This window comes from Tachysurus fulvidraco, chromosome 9 (assembly GCF_022655615.1).
Source record: "Tachysurus fulvidraco isolate hzauxx_2018 chromosome 9, HZAU_PFXX_2.0, whole genome shotgun sequence".
Classification (NCBI taxonomy): Eukaryota; Metazoa; Chordata; class Actinopteri; order Siluriformes; family Bagridae; genus Tachysurus; species Tachysurus fulvidraco.
In genome coordinates this window covers 7,067,954-7,084,222 of record NC_062526.1, presented here as the reverse complement: position 1 = coordinate 7,084,222, position 16,269 = coordinate 7,067,954, and the positions used below count along the sequence as shown (strand labels likewise).

General features: G+C 36.7%; 2 protein-coding genes across 7 annotated transcripts in view; both read right to left on the bottom strand.

Moving 5' to 3' along the window:
- Positions 1-9,591, bottom strand: part of wdfy3 (WD repeat and FYVE domain containing 3) — an 83,654-nt gene extending 74,063 nt beyond the window's left edge. For 2 of the 5 annotated variants that reach the window (XM_047818022.1, XM_027162974.2), the window contains exon 1: positions 3,062-3,281. In XM_047818022.1, the coding sequence (XP_047673978.1) occupies positions 3,062-3,090 (29 nt within the window). In that variant the 5' untranslated portion in view covers positions 3,091-3,281. Of the gene's footprint in view, positions 1-3,061; positions 3,284-9,351 lie in introns of those variants that run through there. The other 3 variants (XM_047818024.1, XM_047818023.1, XM_047818025.1) reach the window with 3 other exon arrangements.
- A 1,255-nt stretch (positions 9,592-10,846) lies between these two features.
- On the bottom strand, positions 10,847-15,638 carry si:dkey-193c22.1 (uncharacterized protein LOC567837 homolog). Of its 2 annotated transcripts, none has more exons than XM_027162730.2 (8): positions 15,407-15,638; positions 13,913-14,062; positions 13,710-13,827; positions 13,320-13,532; positions 13,149-13,232; positions 12,201-12,342; positions 11,854-12,016; positions 10,847-11,316 (listed from the first exon to the last, which is right to left on the bottom strand). In XM_027162730.2, exons 2-8 carry the CDS (start codon positions 14,053-14,055, stop codon positions 11,082-11,084), a joined length of 1,098 nt encoding a protein of 365 aa, XP_027018531.1. In that variant the 5' UTR covers positions 14,056-14,062; positions 15,407-15,638; the 3' UTR covers positions 10,847-11,081. The 2 variants fall into 2 exon arrangements, with proteins under 2 accessions (XP_027018531.1, XP_027018530.1); XM_027162729.2 differs by having other exon boundaries at positions 15,449-15,638.
- Positions 15,639-16,269: the final 631 nt, after the last annotated feature.

The window sequence follows — 16,269 nt, the reverse complement described above, 5'->3', positions numbered from 1 at the left end:
AACCCGAGTAGTTTGGATAAGCGGTAGGAAATGAATAAATGAATGAATGAATGACTGTGTTGATTTGGATGGAAACTTCTGTCATTTAGTGCTTGGGGACCGCACAACATTTCTGTTTCGGCTCGTACGCGAATGAAACGATGTGGACGTACACAAAGCCATTAAAACTGCACCACAAAATTGACGTCAATTACAAATCCATACAAGAACCTTAAATCTATATCTATATGTCTCAACACATAGTGGGACTATTAGCCCAACTGCTTAGGAACACACAAACATACACACACAGCTGTATTAGTAATCTAGTGAAGAAAATATAAATAATAGACAGTTTTGTACCGCAGACGGGTCTATGGTCTAATTACCAAAAACATCCAAAAACTTCATTCAATAAGCTGAGGGACAATATAATGGTATAAAACCTTATCTTTTTAGTAATCATGACAACTAACAACTCCTACTTTTGTTTTTAAGCAAGGAATAAAGCACACGGTGTTAAACGATGATGTTAAAACGATTGCGAACAGAGCTGTGATGAACAAAGTGAGCATATTAGTTTATACTGGCTTCAGTGCCAGCATACAGACCATTTATATACCCACTACATGACCAGAAGCTCGTAGACACCCGACAATGACACCCATATGCGAGGCTTTTCCCTAACTGTAGCCCAAAGGATGGAAGCACACAATTTCTCTGTATCTTTGCATGCTGTAACATTACAATTTCCTTCGGTGGAACAAGGTGCAGGAACCTGTAGCAGATGACAATGCCTCCATGAAGACATGGTTTCCCAAGAACTGAAGTGTCCTACACAGTGCCTTGACCTCAACCCCACTGAACACCTTTGGGATGAACAGGAACGTCTCCAGACCTTCTCATCCAACATCAGTGCCTGACCTCACAAACGCTCTTGTAGCTGAATGATCACAATTCCCTCCAGCCGCACTCCAAAATCTAGAGGAAATCCTTCCCAGAAGAGTGGAGGTTATAACAACAGGAGCGCGAGACTAAATCTGGAACAGAATAAACACTGACCGCTATTTGAATGCTTTATCATTGATCAGCACTATAAAGCACTAAATATCCGACACTTCAGGTAAAAGCACCGTTTTTTTGACTATTTTTGTCCAGATATTTTCAGTTGCACCCCTAATAAATATTGTTAACTATTAACTTGTTTAATGTTAGTTAGATGTTAATATGTTGACAAATATTAATAGATTTTATTTCATTTTAACAATCTCCAATTACCTTGACAGAATGCAAAGATCCACCGAGCAGGAAAATAGAGTTGAGACAAACGATTAATGCCTGGAAGGGGGCGGAGCTTCCAGCTGTGTCTGTTATTCTGCAGTCGTATTTCCTCGACCGCGAGATTTGAGTTGCAAATTGCAGGAAAAACACTCTAATAGATTTCTCTTCTGAGCGACTAGGTGTTTTTTTTTTCTGACCGGAGGTCTGGAATTGTTACTATATTACTACAGCTTTAAATTTGGGTGGAAAAGATGAAGGAGTATTTAAATAATACATATATAACTCATAGCAGCATACTCTGTTGTTAAAGCCTGTCATATGATGAAGGGCCAAGACTGACAAATACAGGAAGCAACTTGTTTATGATCATCGCTTGTTAACATTTAATTACAGTTAGTGCATGACTGCTGAACGTTGACTCCAGTAAAATGTGCTTTTATGTTTTCTGTGCTTTACTCTATTTACTGGTATTCTTTACTCTATTTACTAATATACTTTACTCTATTTATTGGTATTCTTTACTCTATTTACTAATATACTTTATTCTATTTACTGGTATACTTTACTCTATTTACTGGTATTCTTTATTTACTAGTATTCTTTACTCTATTTACTAATATACTTTACTCTATTTACTGGTATTCTTTATTTACTAGTATTCTTTACTCTATTTACTAATATACTTTACTCTATTTACTGGTATTCTTTATTTACTGGTATTCTTTACTCTATTTACTGGTATTCTTTATTTACTGGTATTCTTTACTCTATTTACTGGTATTCTTTATTTACTGGTACTCTTTACTCTATTTACTAATATACTTTACTCTATTTACTGGTATTCTTTACTCTATTTACTGGTATTCTTTACTCTATTTACTGGTATTCTTTACTCTATTTACTGGTACACTTTGGAAAAAATATTTAGAGATTTTTGATGTAATCGCAGAAATCTCACATCATGTTTCCCAAATAAAAGAAGTGAAACTCGAAGTTTCCGTCATCTCCAAATACAAAAAAAAAGGAAGTTGAGACAAAACCAGCCGCCTATATACAAGTAGTATAAAGCTATATACAACAACGTCCATAAAAATAGAAGAAACATTTAGATTTACTTGATAGTACATAGCAGTTACTGAATTGTCTTAGTCTGGTCTATTGAATAAAAACAAAAGGCAACTTAAATGTGTTCGATTAAAGTATTGAAATTATTTGTTCATTTGACCTACGACCTGTGAAATAAAACCTATGACCTGTGAGATAAACGACAGATACGGACTTAAAAGAACAAAAACAAAACCCACAATTCAACCCTCATGCAAATGATCCATCATCGCTAACAACATATTTATCGTCTGTCGTTCATCCTGAATACATGCTCAGAAAATAAACACAGCATGTCTAGTGTCTTATCCATGTACTCAGCTTCTAAACAGGAAACCAGTTCTTACAGTAAAGCCCTTATCAAAAACAACAGTTTCCTATTTCACTAAATCGTGTAAACACGGATTATCGCATCAACTTGTTCTCCGCTATTCTGTCTAATAATCCAACATCGCAGTCTCTGAATAAAACAAAACACCATCCTTACACTGCTGAGACTCATTCTGCCATATCACAGATCATGAACACTGCACAAAACAGAATTTTCTGTCTGTGGCTGTAAGAAAAGGTTGGTCTTAGACACCAGCAGGCTGGAACGAAGCAGCTATTTCGAGACCACCATGGCAGCAGATCAAACCGCACCAAAAAGGCGTGTAAACAAACCTGCTTGTCACCATGGAGAATGTGTTTTCCGTACCTACTGCTCTCCCGTTGCTCTGCCAGCATCCCTTGGTATCATCGATGGAAAAGCAATCCGACAGGAACCGGGGGAGATAAAGATCCTTGTTTTTCCCGTACAGCAAGACAGCTCAGGGTTTATGAGGCAGTATGGGTGCGTTCGGTGAGAGGAGAGTTTTATTGGCACTGCCAGGCGACTCTGGTGCCAACCTGCAGGGACTGGCACAGCTGATGCCCCCCTGTCACCAGCTGTACCACGCGGGTGGATAATGGGAGGAGCCCTTCTTTCACACCAGGAGATACCATCTGGGTGCCATGGCGGGGGTGCAAAGACACACACACAGTCCATCGACAACATAGAGCACACAGATTATTTTTTCCCCCCTCACCCTATTGTGTCTTATCATCACAGCATCTCTACTAATTTTATTCTCCAAAAGCAGGAAATAACCTGATTTACATCGCAGTGCTGTATGGTTCTCGTATCTGAAGGATTTATTTTCTAGGAATTTCAGAGATAATTAAAATGAAAAGATTATATTAAACATGCTCCTTCTTAAACGTTATCGTTTCTATAACAACAGCTCATTGTCAGGGATGTTTATGGGTGATGCTCCATGTAATCTTAAAAAAAAAAAATATGTATATATATATATATATATATATATATATATATATATATATATATATATATATAAGGAAAATATATATGTGATAAAGTCACACATGTGCAAGTCACAAGTAAGTCTCAAGTCATGAATGTCAAGTCAAAGTCAAGTCTTTTTTAATATTTGTCAAGCAAGTCTCAAGTCTCAAATTTGTGACTTAAGCCTGACTCGAGTCCCCCATCTCTGAGTCATTTAACTCAAGTCTGAGTCAAGTCTCAAGTCAAGTCGAGTCTTTTTTAATATTTGTCAAGCAAGTCTCAAGTCTCAAATTTGCGACTTAAGTCAGACTCGGGTCAAGTCGAGTCCCCCATCTCTGAGTTATTTAACTCAAGTTTGAGTCAAGTCTCAAGTCATGAATGTCAAGTCAAAGTCGAGTCGTTTTTTTTAATATTTGTCAAGCATGTCTCAAATTTGCGACTTAAGTCTGACTCGAGTCATGTCATATGACTCGAGTCCCCCATCTCTGCTATAAGAGACGTTTATGGAAGTGTCAGTGCTTTAAAATATTTGATTTTTTTGCCCATGGGAAAACATTCACGACAAACAATGTTTTGTATTCCTGTTTCTCTCTAACAATGTTTTTTAATCTGTGTTTATTAAATTTAAGAGAGTCAAAAAGAAGAGAGCCTTTCAAAAAGAAATGATTTTTACAGCTTCTACAGTATAAGCAGAAAATACAATGGATATAAAAAGTCTACACACCCCTGTTTATATATATATATAAGAAAAAATTAAAAGCAAGATAAATCACGTCAGAACCGTTTAGACTCTCACTGTGAAATTACAATAGACAAAAATTAAAGAATAAACAAATCACTCATTTTGGAGGCAAAAAAAAATTATAATTCCACAAAAGTATAAGAAACAGTAAACATCAGTGCTTTGGACTTATGTGAGCTACAAAGTGGGGAAACAATTGATCCAGTAACCTGAAATGTTTATTTACCTCCTTGAGACATTAACATGTATAGTCACTGTTACATATTTAATAAGTTGTTATAACAGTTATATGATTAATAACACGTATGTAGGTTATGTTAATTTAAACACTGAACTAGAGGAATATTTTTTAATGTTCCATGCATCAAGTGTTGATGTTGATTTGATGTGTCTCTTTCTGTACTCATGGTTGAGGACCGTCCTGAGCTTGAGACAACGTTTTCTTTGGTGAATCATGAAAAATAACAGATTTAGGCCAAGATGCATCGCACCATGTAAACATGGATCCTTTTTCTATAACAACATGACCGGTTATTATTTGAGAGTAATGGGCCCAATAATTCAAGCACAGTCGGTGGGGCGGAGTCAGATGTGCTTTTAGCTCCTCCCACCTGAGCAGATACAAGCAGTGGAGATCACAGTGTGTTTCAGCCTGAAGAAGTGTGTTTGTGGGATGTTCTGTGTTAGGAGGGATGCAGCCAGGTCTATTTTTAACAATTCCCCAAATTGTGTACACACACACACACACACACACACATGCCATTTTAGCCAAAAATAAATGACTGCTTGTATATAAACTGAATCAACAGAATGACCTGATGATCCAAAGCCATTTTCATCATAAAGCACAGTTACAGATACCAAAATGGAGAAGTGAGAACCTTCCTACGCAGTTATTAGGAAAAAACTAACAAAAACCTCACTGCCAACATTCATTGATAAAACCAACATTCAAATGGATGCTAAAATTTTACAAGTAAGATATCACCGTCTGAGCATGTTTACAACAGGCGCCATTACTTATGCATCCTTATAAGCGCGCTGGTCTGAGATTTAAGAACACGAGTTTACAAACTCTAAATAACTCAAACTCATTCCAGACGGCTCTTTATCCCTGACAGTGATGCAGGTTATAACAACATAACTCACACACACAGAGCAAAGTACTGAGATGTGAAACACACCAGGAGACTGACGAATGACAGGAACGACACCAAGGAGGAACTGATTCTTCAGTCTTTTAACACGAGCAGGGCGTGATCAAAAAAGACACAAAGACAAAGACCTTTAAAATTTTTGAAAGCTTCAAGAGAAAAAATACAAATGCCTAATCATAACAACAGCAGTCTAGAATAGTAGACAAATATAAGGTCTGAGTAGCTGATATAAAGAGAATAACCCTCCTGAGGAGATGCTGTTATAGACGTATGCATGTATAAACATATATATAAATAATCAGAATCGACCAAGTGGTGTGATGACTTTCCTTTAATAACACATCCTGAAGTGTTTGATTTCTCTTACATCAGAAGTACTGCATAATCAGGACTGTCGGTCATCACATCATCTGTATATATTACACTCACTACATAACTGATCAGTCATATATTATATTTTCATATTTAATACTCATTCTGTCTATGTCGTATCTCATCGTCTGCATTGTCTTGTATAATTTGTATAGTATGGTGTTATTTATGTCGGTACTTTTGAGAGTCTCAAACAGTCGGAACCAAATTCCTTGTGTGCATCAACACACTTGGCCGATAAACCTGATTCTCATTCTGATTCACTACTTTTTTTAATAGCATTTCTATCCATGTAAAGTGATGTTTAACGTTGTGAAATGTCCTTATGGTTTGTTAAACCACACTTTGCACACATTGCTAACCTGTCTAATACTCTATATAACATGGTCTTTATATCAGTTTTCTGTATAGTATTGTCTGTACAAACTTGGTCAATAAACCTGACATTGATTCTCACTAACAGACGACGGGAATCAACAAGGCTCTGGCTCAATATGTTGAAAAAAATCTATTAGCGTCATTTAAGGTCTTTAGTTGGTCTTTTTAAAAACAAAATAACAGAGAACAGCTGTGTTTTAATAAAGTCTGTGAGATATGCAGAGCTTTGTCTGAAAGTTACAAACAAAAACTATCTTTAAGTTTAAGGGTCATTTTTTAACATTTTATTTATTATATATTAACAAATAATATAATAAATTAGTAATAATATATTAATAATAGTACATTGTAAATATCACACACAAACTCATAAATCGGCGTCATTTCTTCAGCAGTCTTGTTTCTTCATTCTCTCTCTCTCTCTCTCTCTCTCTCTCTCTCTCTCAGAGTTACTAAGACAAAAATATGCTAAATATTAAACTCTGAGGACTTTCCAATGGAGGAAAACTTTAGATTAGACAGTGGCAGTAGCTGTATTCGGATTGTTTATGTTCTGTAAAGCTGCTTTGAGACAATGTCTATTGTAAAGAGCGCTATACAAATAAACTTGAATTGAATTGAATAGATTCGTTTATCAGAGGGACGTTCTGCTCAATGATAAAACAGGAGAAGTGACTTTCTACAGAATTATATTTTCTATGAATGCGTACGTCTGTATGTCACATTTAGTTCCTTTAAAATCTAGCGTTAAATGCTGAGAAATGAATAAACTGTAAATGATTAGCGGTTTGAATATAAACAATTAAAGCAGTTACAGCATTTAACATTAGATATGTAAGACCCTGGCAGCGATGAAGCTGGACATTATTTACAGAAGAATATTTATAGAAGACTAAAAGTTAATAATTATGTGGATATATGAATGATTTGAGGCTTTATATCTGTAGCGGTTATCAGAGCAGCTCCTTTAATCATCCTGCAGAAATCTTATTTGTTTAATTCCAAAATAATTTAGTCTGAAATACTAGTGGTAAAGGTTTTACCATTCAGAACAAATATATAGTCTCTTTAAAACATCTCAGCTGTCTGCTGCTGATGTTAATGAGATGGATGTTAATACCAGGTGTGAACAGAACCCATGTGACCACTTGACTTAAACATCCAGGTACGTAGTAAATATGACCCACTAGAAAGTCGCTCCTGCTGTGCTCATTTTATATCACTGCTGTTCCAGAGCTGTTTTATCACTGAGAGCGAACAGGACGATGCAAACATTTATCACAGACATCCGAATAGGGTTAGGGCCGATCAAGACGTAAATAAAATAACAGAAGAGGAACTGTAAAACAGGAAATTACCCCAGGACCCTACTGAAATTTAACTTTGTCCAAACAGGACTTAGGAGAGGCTTTAAATGAGTGCCACTTTAAAATGATGAATTGTATATTGGCGGCAGATTTGAGAATGATAAACGTTGATAACGATGCAGTGTCAGAAGCTACATAGATCATACAGTCTGTCTCTCTCTCTCTCTCTCTCTCTGTACATCTTTCTCTCCCAACCTCAGTCTCCTTCTTGTCTGTCTCTCTTTCTTCCTCCCTCCCCTATCGCTGACTGCCTGCCTCTGTCTCTCTCTCCCAACCTGTCTCCCTCTTCTTGTCTGTCTCTCTTTCTTCCTCCCTCCCCTATCGTTGACTGCCTGCCTGTCTCTCTCCCAACCTGTCTCCTTCTTCTGTCTGTCTATCTTTCTTCATTCCTCCCCTATCATTGACTGCCTGCCTCTGTCTCTCTCTGTATGTCTCTCTCCCAACCTGTCTCCTTCTTCTGTCTGTCTATCTTTCTTCCTCCCTCCCCTATCGCTGCCTGCCTGCATCTGTCTCTCTCTGTATGTCTCTCTCTCCCAATCTCAGTCAACCTCTTCCTCCCTTCCTCCCCCCATCGCTGACTGCCTGCCTGCCTCTTTCTCTCTCTCTCTCTCTAGGTCATGACCTGCTCTTACTGGTCACATGCCCAGTATTATGATTCTGTCCGGATTCGGTTCCGTGGCTGACTTCCAAAAGACTCCCTATTGGTCAGACAGTCCGCAAGCTCTGTGTTGGACCCATTATTTCATATCGGATGTAGTGCACTTAGGTAGGAAGAATCGAGCCATTTGGGATTCGACCGATGACTTGCACATACAACATAACACAGCTTGACTTTTACACGATGTGTGCAGCTGAATGTCGTTTCTCCCTAATTCTGAGAACACACACACAAGATCTGTTTAACCAGAAGACAACAAATAAACACAAATCTAACACGATTCTCGTCAGTTCTATAGTCTGGATATTCCAGTAAAAACAGACAAAAAATACCCGATTAGGGCCCATACTCTAAGTGAAATGGGAAATATGTTGAAATTATTCTCTTCTACGTGTACATACGTGTATATATAAACATTTATCCAGCTATAAATGCATGACATTTAACTTAAAAGCTCGCCAGTGTTTTAAGAGATAATCCGTGAATGTACCCGCTGTGATTGTACACGGTCTTGAAGGTGGTGGCTACACAATTAGCACCATCAATCACATCCCGTCACTTACAGCCATCTAACGTTACTTTGTGTTGAAATAAACGCATTTATTCTAAAGACAACACGCCTATAAACAGCCCGCAGGGGCGGTGAGGCGTCCTGTGGTGTTATTTCCTGCGTAAAATCATCGGTTTAACTGCTTAAAATCGAAATTCGCAGCAACACATCGCTGTTCCTTCTGCGCACAAGATGCTAAGCTAGCGTTAGCATTAGCGTTAGCATTAGCATGTTAGCCGAGTACTTATAATATGGAAGCTGTATTCCCGAAAACAGGCAACAACGACACCAACAACGACCGCCGTGTTATAACACCAATATAAAGTTGTTTTAAAATCAACACAGATTACACACGCTGCTGGAGGTGACTGGAGCACTCGTTAGCACGAACGTTAACGTTACTCAGACCAGCGGGTCTCGGGATCAATGGACAACTTACCGCTAACGCCGAGGCTGAAGGCGGTGAAAACCGGCGTTTAACCGACTGGATCTCAACTCAGTGTATCAATGACAGCCTGCTTTCCCGTTCTCCATCCATGTTTGACGCATAATGAGCACAGCGTTTGGTGTAGTGGCTACTGTTTTGGAGTGAAATCAGCTAGTGGCCATATTTAATCCTCGCCATCCCAACAACACAAGCTCCTCATCCCAGATCCGGCACTACTCCGTCCACACTGCCGCCTGTGGGACCAAAACACGAGCAACAGCGACACCTGCTGGACAGACTGCTGAAAATAGTCCACACCAAATGTTAATTGGCATAAAAATTCAATTAAACTACTATATATATATATTTATCAATGTCCACCATTTTTTTTTAATTTTATCTTAAATTATCTAATAATTAAATAATTATCTTAATATGATATGTAATTGATATAGCTCAGTGGCCCTTAACCCTCAGTTTAACCCTTAACCCTTAACCCTTAATTGCTCAGGTGTATAAACCAAAATAAGAAAATGTAAGTTACTCTGGATAAGAGTGTCTGCTATATATGTATATATGTATGTGTGTGTGTGTGTGTGTGTGAGTGTGTATTTAGTGGACTTTATTCAGCTTGTACATTATTTTCAATGCCAAAACCTTAGAACGATTTACTTGTACCATCTCTGCACTGCCTTTATATTTATTCACTGTACATATGTTTACATATATACCTATGTATATGTTACATGCTGTACATACGTTTACATATATACTTATATATATTACATGATGTACATATGTTTACATATATACCTATATATACATATATACCTATATGTATATTCATATATACCTATATATATATATATATATATATATATATATATATATACGTATATATATATACGTATATATATATATAAAGTTCTTTCTTTCTTTTTTCTTTCTTTCTATTTATCTATCTATCTATCTATCTATCATCTTCTAAAAAGTATTTTTGTTACTTCTTGCTGTAAAGTTCTTTCTCGACTATTTTAACCAGCCATAAATGATTATCTTTATATAGCCCAGCTACATTAACCCAAATTTTAACCTAAATTTTAAAAGCATTATAAAATATAATTTTTATGTAGCTAGATTTTCATAAATCAAAGAACTTTTTCATATTTAAGCAATTCCAAATTGTTGTAATATACGGTAAAGCCAATGTTGTAAAGACATCACTCCCTTGTCACATTGAAATGAGTACACTTGAAATGAGTGCGCTTTCTCATGTTACCATTAAATTAAATATTCTTTTCTTTGAAGGTTCCTGAACATGGTAAAATGTTTCAGTACCAAACTGTGAAAAAACACCAGAAAAAAAAACAACTCTAATTTCTCATTCAGATCTGTGAACATTGCTATTTATAAAGAAAGAATTGTTCAATCTTTTTCTCCATGAACTCTTCTATAACCCACAGAAACCTGGTTAATCTTCAACTTGAATGACTGCACAAACACAAAGTTTCTACAACATTTTGGTTTAATGTCTGCTGAGTGAAAAATACATTTGATGACATGGGAAACATTTTTATTTTATTTTATTTCTTCTAGATGAAAAATATTCCTCTCATACATTAGTACAGATTATAAATATTTTTATTAAGAATACTATATTTCTTATTCAGCTTGTATTAAATTACTCGAGTTTATTTTCTTGAGAGTACAACAGAAGCATGAAGACAAAAAAAAGCCATAAATTAGGATGTTTTAATTAATTTTTGGTATTCCTGTCTGACACAGCCAAACACCGTATGATACAAGCGCCTGTCTTGTGCCATGAGATCCGTAACCACCTCAGTGTGGTTAATTTTGGGCAGGAGGTACAAGGTGGCGGTGACAGAGAGTGAAGTGAGGAGCTCACACAGTCGCACTGACGACTCTGCGGGAACGATGATGTCATCAGTGCCATGGATTAATCCCATTGGAGGAACTCTGTAAGAAAACCATCACTCATGGAGCCTGATCAGAGTGTAAAACAGACAATTCTTATCAGCTGAAAAAAGTTGGTTGAGAGGAAATTCCCTCATTTTCATTTCACATGTGTTCGGAGCCTATGATGTTAGTGCAAGAAGGCAACATGAAGCCACAGATTGTATAAAAAAAATGAACAGAACCCTGGAACGAACCATGTACGTTGTATAAATATAAATCCTGAAAAAACAGTCATGTCAGTTTATATATAAACATCTCCAGGTCCAACAATAAATCCCTTTCCGGTCATGACAGGATAATTTAAATATACTGTATATATTTTTTTCTTTTATCAGTCTGACACTGATCGTGGGTATGGTGGGTATCAGTGTCATGTCTTCTATGTACTAGACAGGTTAAGCAGTAAAATCTTCCCACCATCCAGTCATGTCAGCTTATCCTGAGTCTTATCCTGTAGCTAATATTTTTACATATTATAAATGTTAATTTTCAATTCAATCGAGAAAGAAATGTTACTCCAACACAATCGTCTTATACCTTTTTAACTGATCCTTGTTTAGCTTTCTGATTCGAGCTGAAGGTGAGTAGAACTCAAAGTTCTCGACACCATCCATGGCTTTGTGCATAGTGGAGATGTATTCAACAGCTCGTGTCTTCTCGTGTTCATAATGATCCATTATATCGTACACGCCACTCAATCCTGCAGTGAAGTATAAACACAGGACAAGTGTGTTTTGTGTGATCAAGCAGCAGGCATGGAGAGCGGTTTGTGAAGTGACGTTCTGTATTACGGCCTAAAAGTATCGTTATTCTGATATAACAGTTATTTATGTATAAATTGTGTCAAGCAAAGAGAAAAGAAAAAAAAAGGACAAGATGTTTACCTATGATGCCTTTAATCGACTTTAGAATTTCTGTCTGAGTCAACGGCTCGATGTACAGTGACTCCACACCTTCCAGCAGAAACAGCGTGGTCAGTGTGCACAGATGAGCTCCTGCAGAGTGGCCTATTAACACTATGTTATCCTACACAACATGACAAATTAAAACATAGTTACAAGCACATTTGTACATCAAGGAACAGAGATTATAGAGAGAATCTTTGCAATCTACTGCATTAGCTTTTTTTTTTTTAACATTTTACAACGTTATCTGCAATCCTCTTACAAGGATGCTTCCTGTTCAAAGACAACGAAATGCTTCCTGTTCAACAACATCCAAACAACACCCTTAGCACTGACAGTTACTAGTTACTAAAAGTCCACAGTGTAGAACTAAAACCCTGCTGCCAATTATGGAAATCCTTTATTTAAATAAAATTGTAATTTTAAAATCGATCGGCTTAAGATCATTCTTTATTCACTGAAAAAATGTTGCTGAATAACTTGTAAATCAACAAAAATCTCTGAAGACATATCCTGTGGTTATGGAAAAGATGTTCCTCTATTTCAGAAGGGTTGAATTATTATCTAAGGATGCTGTGGAAACTATTAAATCTTCAAGAACTCTTCAACGTGTTATTAAAACCCGGAAGGATGGTGATGAACCGTCGTCTTCTAGCAAAAAAATGTGGTCGGAAAAAAAAATCTTGAATGATCGTGATCAGAGATCAGTTAAATGTTTGATTAAAAAAAAAAAACAGCAGCAGAACTCACGGCACTGTTTAATAGTGAAAGTAAGAGCATGTCCACATGCAACATGTGAAAAGAACTGAAAGGACTGGGACTTAACAGATGTGCAGCTCTTCTAGTGGCTTACTAAATTAGTTTACATTGGTTTTTCCTATAATTGATCAGCTCTCTCTTACGTGATTAAACACACACAATACTTACTTTGTCGAGATGGAAGGAATGTCCGTTCTCTTTCACCCACATCAGACTGTCACTTATGTCCTGGACCATATTTAAAACATTCCCCTGAAAGGCAAGTTAAAGATGAAGTCTCAGTGTGAAGTGCATGAGCTCTGCACTTTATATCATTAAAATAACTGAAAAAAACTGTACCTTTGGATATGTGGTATAATCAGGGCAAATCACTGAAGCATTAAGCTCTTTAGCTAGTTGTAGAGCAAGCAGACAGTACATGGATCTCTCTCCTGAGCCCCAGGCTCCTCCATAGATAAACACTACTACTGGGATGAGCTCTGGGTCTGACTGCACCAATCTTGGAGAATGATACAAGTCTAATTTGTTGCCCCTGTGACCAAAGGGAATGCCCTGTAGATTTAAGTTAAAGTTAGAGACAAATTCTGACTTGATCTACTGAAGCATGACACGTCAGCATTGGAAGTCAAGTTTCTGAACGCTCAAATAGCAAAAATCTTTCCGTCACGTGTCAAACAGTCATGTATCACGTATAAAAATCATACGTTAAGCAAAAAAATGGTGACTCACTTTAACACACTGCTTCTTATTGTTTTTTTTGTACCACAGATTCCACTGGAAATATAACCTGCTATACTGCAGATACTTCATCATTTCCAGCACAGCCCTCGTCAAACCGTAGATCCGCCTAAGCAGAGTATTAAGATTTATATGGACTTCTGTTACAGATCAAATATCAAAATCATAAAATGAGCTTTATATATTTAACTTACCTGGGTTTGAGAGCCTCTATATACTTTTTGTAGCCGGGTTTATCGGGCCATCCATACAACCACTGGGCAGTAAGTGAGATGCTGTATGGAACAACTACAAATATAGCAGCAGCAGCAACAGGAAGTCTCATACTGTAGTTCATCCTGATCCTGAAAACCGGAAACAGATTACATGTGTATATTTTTGATACCAACAAACATTTGCTGTCATATAAGCAAAATACTTTTTAAATCCTATTGGTCAGAACATGCCTAACTATTCTGACTAATTTATGGTTTATAACAGCAGTTCTGACAATAAAGTTAACTCTATTTCAAACAACAGCACAATATGGCAATACTAACAGTTCATTCACATGGATTTGTATGTTGGATGTTGCACATAAGCTAAGACAATTCCGAGAGTGCTGCTACTCAGCAAAAATCCTAATAATTGCTATGGTGATGTTTTTCTCTGACAAGACATTTATTTAGCATGAGTCTACTGTGTCAGCAGAACATTTCTGTCATGTGATTTCTGCTTAATGGGCAGCGTGACTATGTTGTTGTTTGTGTGTGTGTGTGTGTGTGTGTGTGTGTTACTAAATTACAGAGAGAGAAAAAAAGAGAAGCTGATGAGGAAATGTATAAATATTAGTCCATAAGTGATAACAGGAACAAACTTGCAGATGTTACACAACAGATAAATTGTTAAAGCAAATGTATAATGCATAATAAGCTAATAAAAGAGACAGACAGACTGATAGACAGACAGACAGACAGACAGACAGACAGACAGACAGACAGATAGATAGAGTCATATGCAAAAGTTTAGGAGGAACGGTCCAAAATACATTCATCCAGAATCCAGACACTCTTTACAGGCTATAGGAAGCATCCAGAGGCTGTTATTTCTGTTAGAGGAGGCTCTACTAAATATTGATGTGATTTTTCTGTTGGGGTGCCCAAATTTATGCACCTGTCTAATTTGGTTTTGATGCATATTGCATATTTTTTGTTAATCCAATAAACCTCATTTCACTACTGAAATATTACTGTGTCCTTCAGTTATTTGATAGATCAAAATGAAATTGCTGACCCAAACACCCAAATATTTATAAATGAAAATCATGGAAATTGTCAGGGGTTCCTAAATATGGATATAAATATAGATGGTTCGTAGATAGATAGATAGATAGATAGATAGATAGATAGATAGACAGACAGACAGACAGACAGACAGACAGACTCTCTGGTCACCTGTGACTGGTTATTATTATATATTATTATTACTATTATACCATAGAGTCCCTACATAAGAAATACATATAGTCAGTCCATCCATCCATCCATCCATCCATCCATCCATCCATCCATCCATCTTCTACCGCTTATCCGGAAATACATATAGTACTAAACATTAATCATCATCAGAGATACCATACGCCTACAAATAAAACACAGAAGCATACACACCACAATCATTAGTGTACATCATCAGAGTAACTTCATTACCGTTATTGTTACAGATGTTAATCCAGATGTTTACGAACTCACCACAAAGGTCGACTGTCAGCCACAAGATATTTATCCAGACTGTCGGGGATTGCTTCAACAGTGAATTAAAAAAGACCGTATTCTGTTAAATCGAAATTTTTAATAGATATTTTAGTACACTGAAGAAAAAACAACGCACTGGGGCATCTTGATAAACACAACGCTTCCGCTCGGTGACGTAAGCCGTGTTCCTTTATCCTATTGGTTCCTTTCTTCAAAGGCGGACCAGAATGATGTAGGACACGCCCACATGGGATGGATGAAGCTATTTCTTATTACACGTAGTTTCTATAAATAAAAAGAATTCACAAAGCCAAGGTGAAATAAAAAAGGTAAATAAGAATGTCTTTCTGTGTATATATAGGTAAATAATCGTGTCTTCTGTATATACATATACAGAAGACACGATTATTTAACTATATATAGATAGACAGACAGACAGACAGACAGACAGATAGATAGATAGATAGATAGATAGATAGATAGATAGATAGATAGATAGATAGATAGATAGATAGATAGATAGATAGATAGATAGATAGATAGATAGACACTATATTAGTCCTAAATGAATTTTTTTCAGCAACATACAGAGAAACAAGCGTACCTTTACTGGATTTGGCAGACACCCTTATCCAGAGTGATTTAGATTTAATATGACTGAGCAATGGTAGGTTAAATGTCCAGTAGCAGCAAGTAGAAACGAGTAAATACAGATAAAAAAAAAACAACTGTACTGTCACTCCTGTTTGTATGTTTCCACCCTGCCATACCTGAGAGATGTTGGCCATGGGTGGTAAGAGTTTCTCAGTCTGCCACTG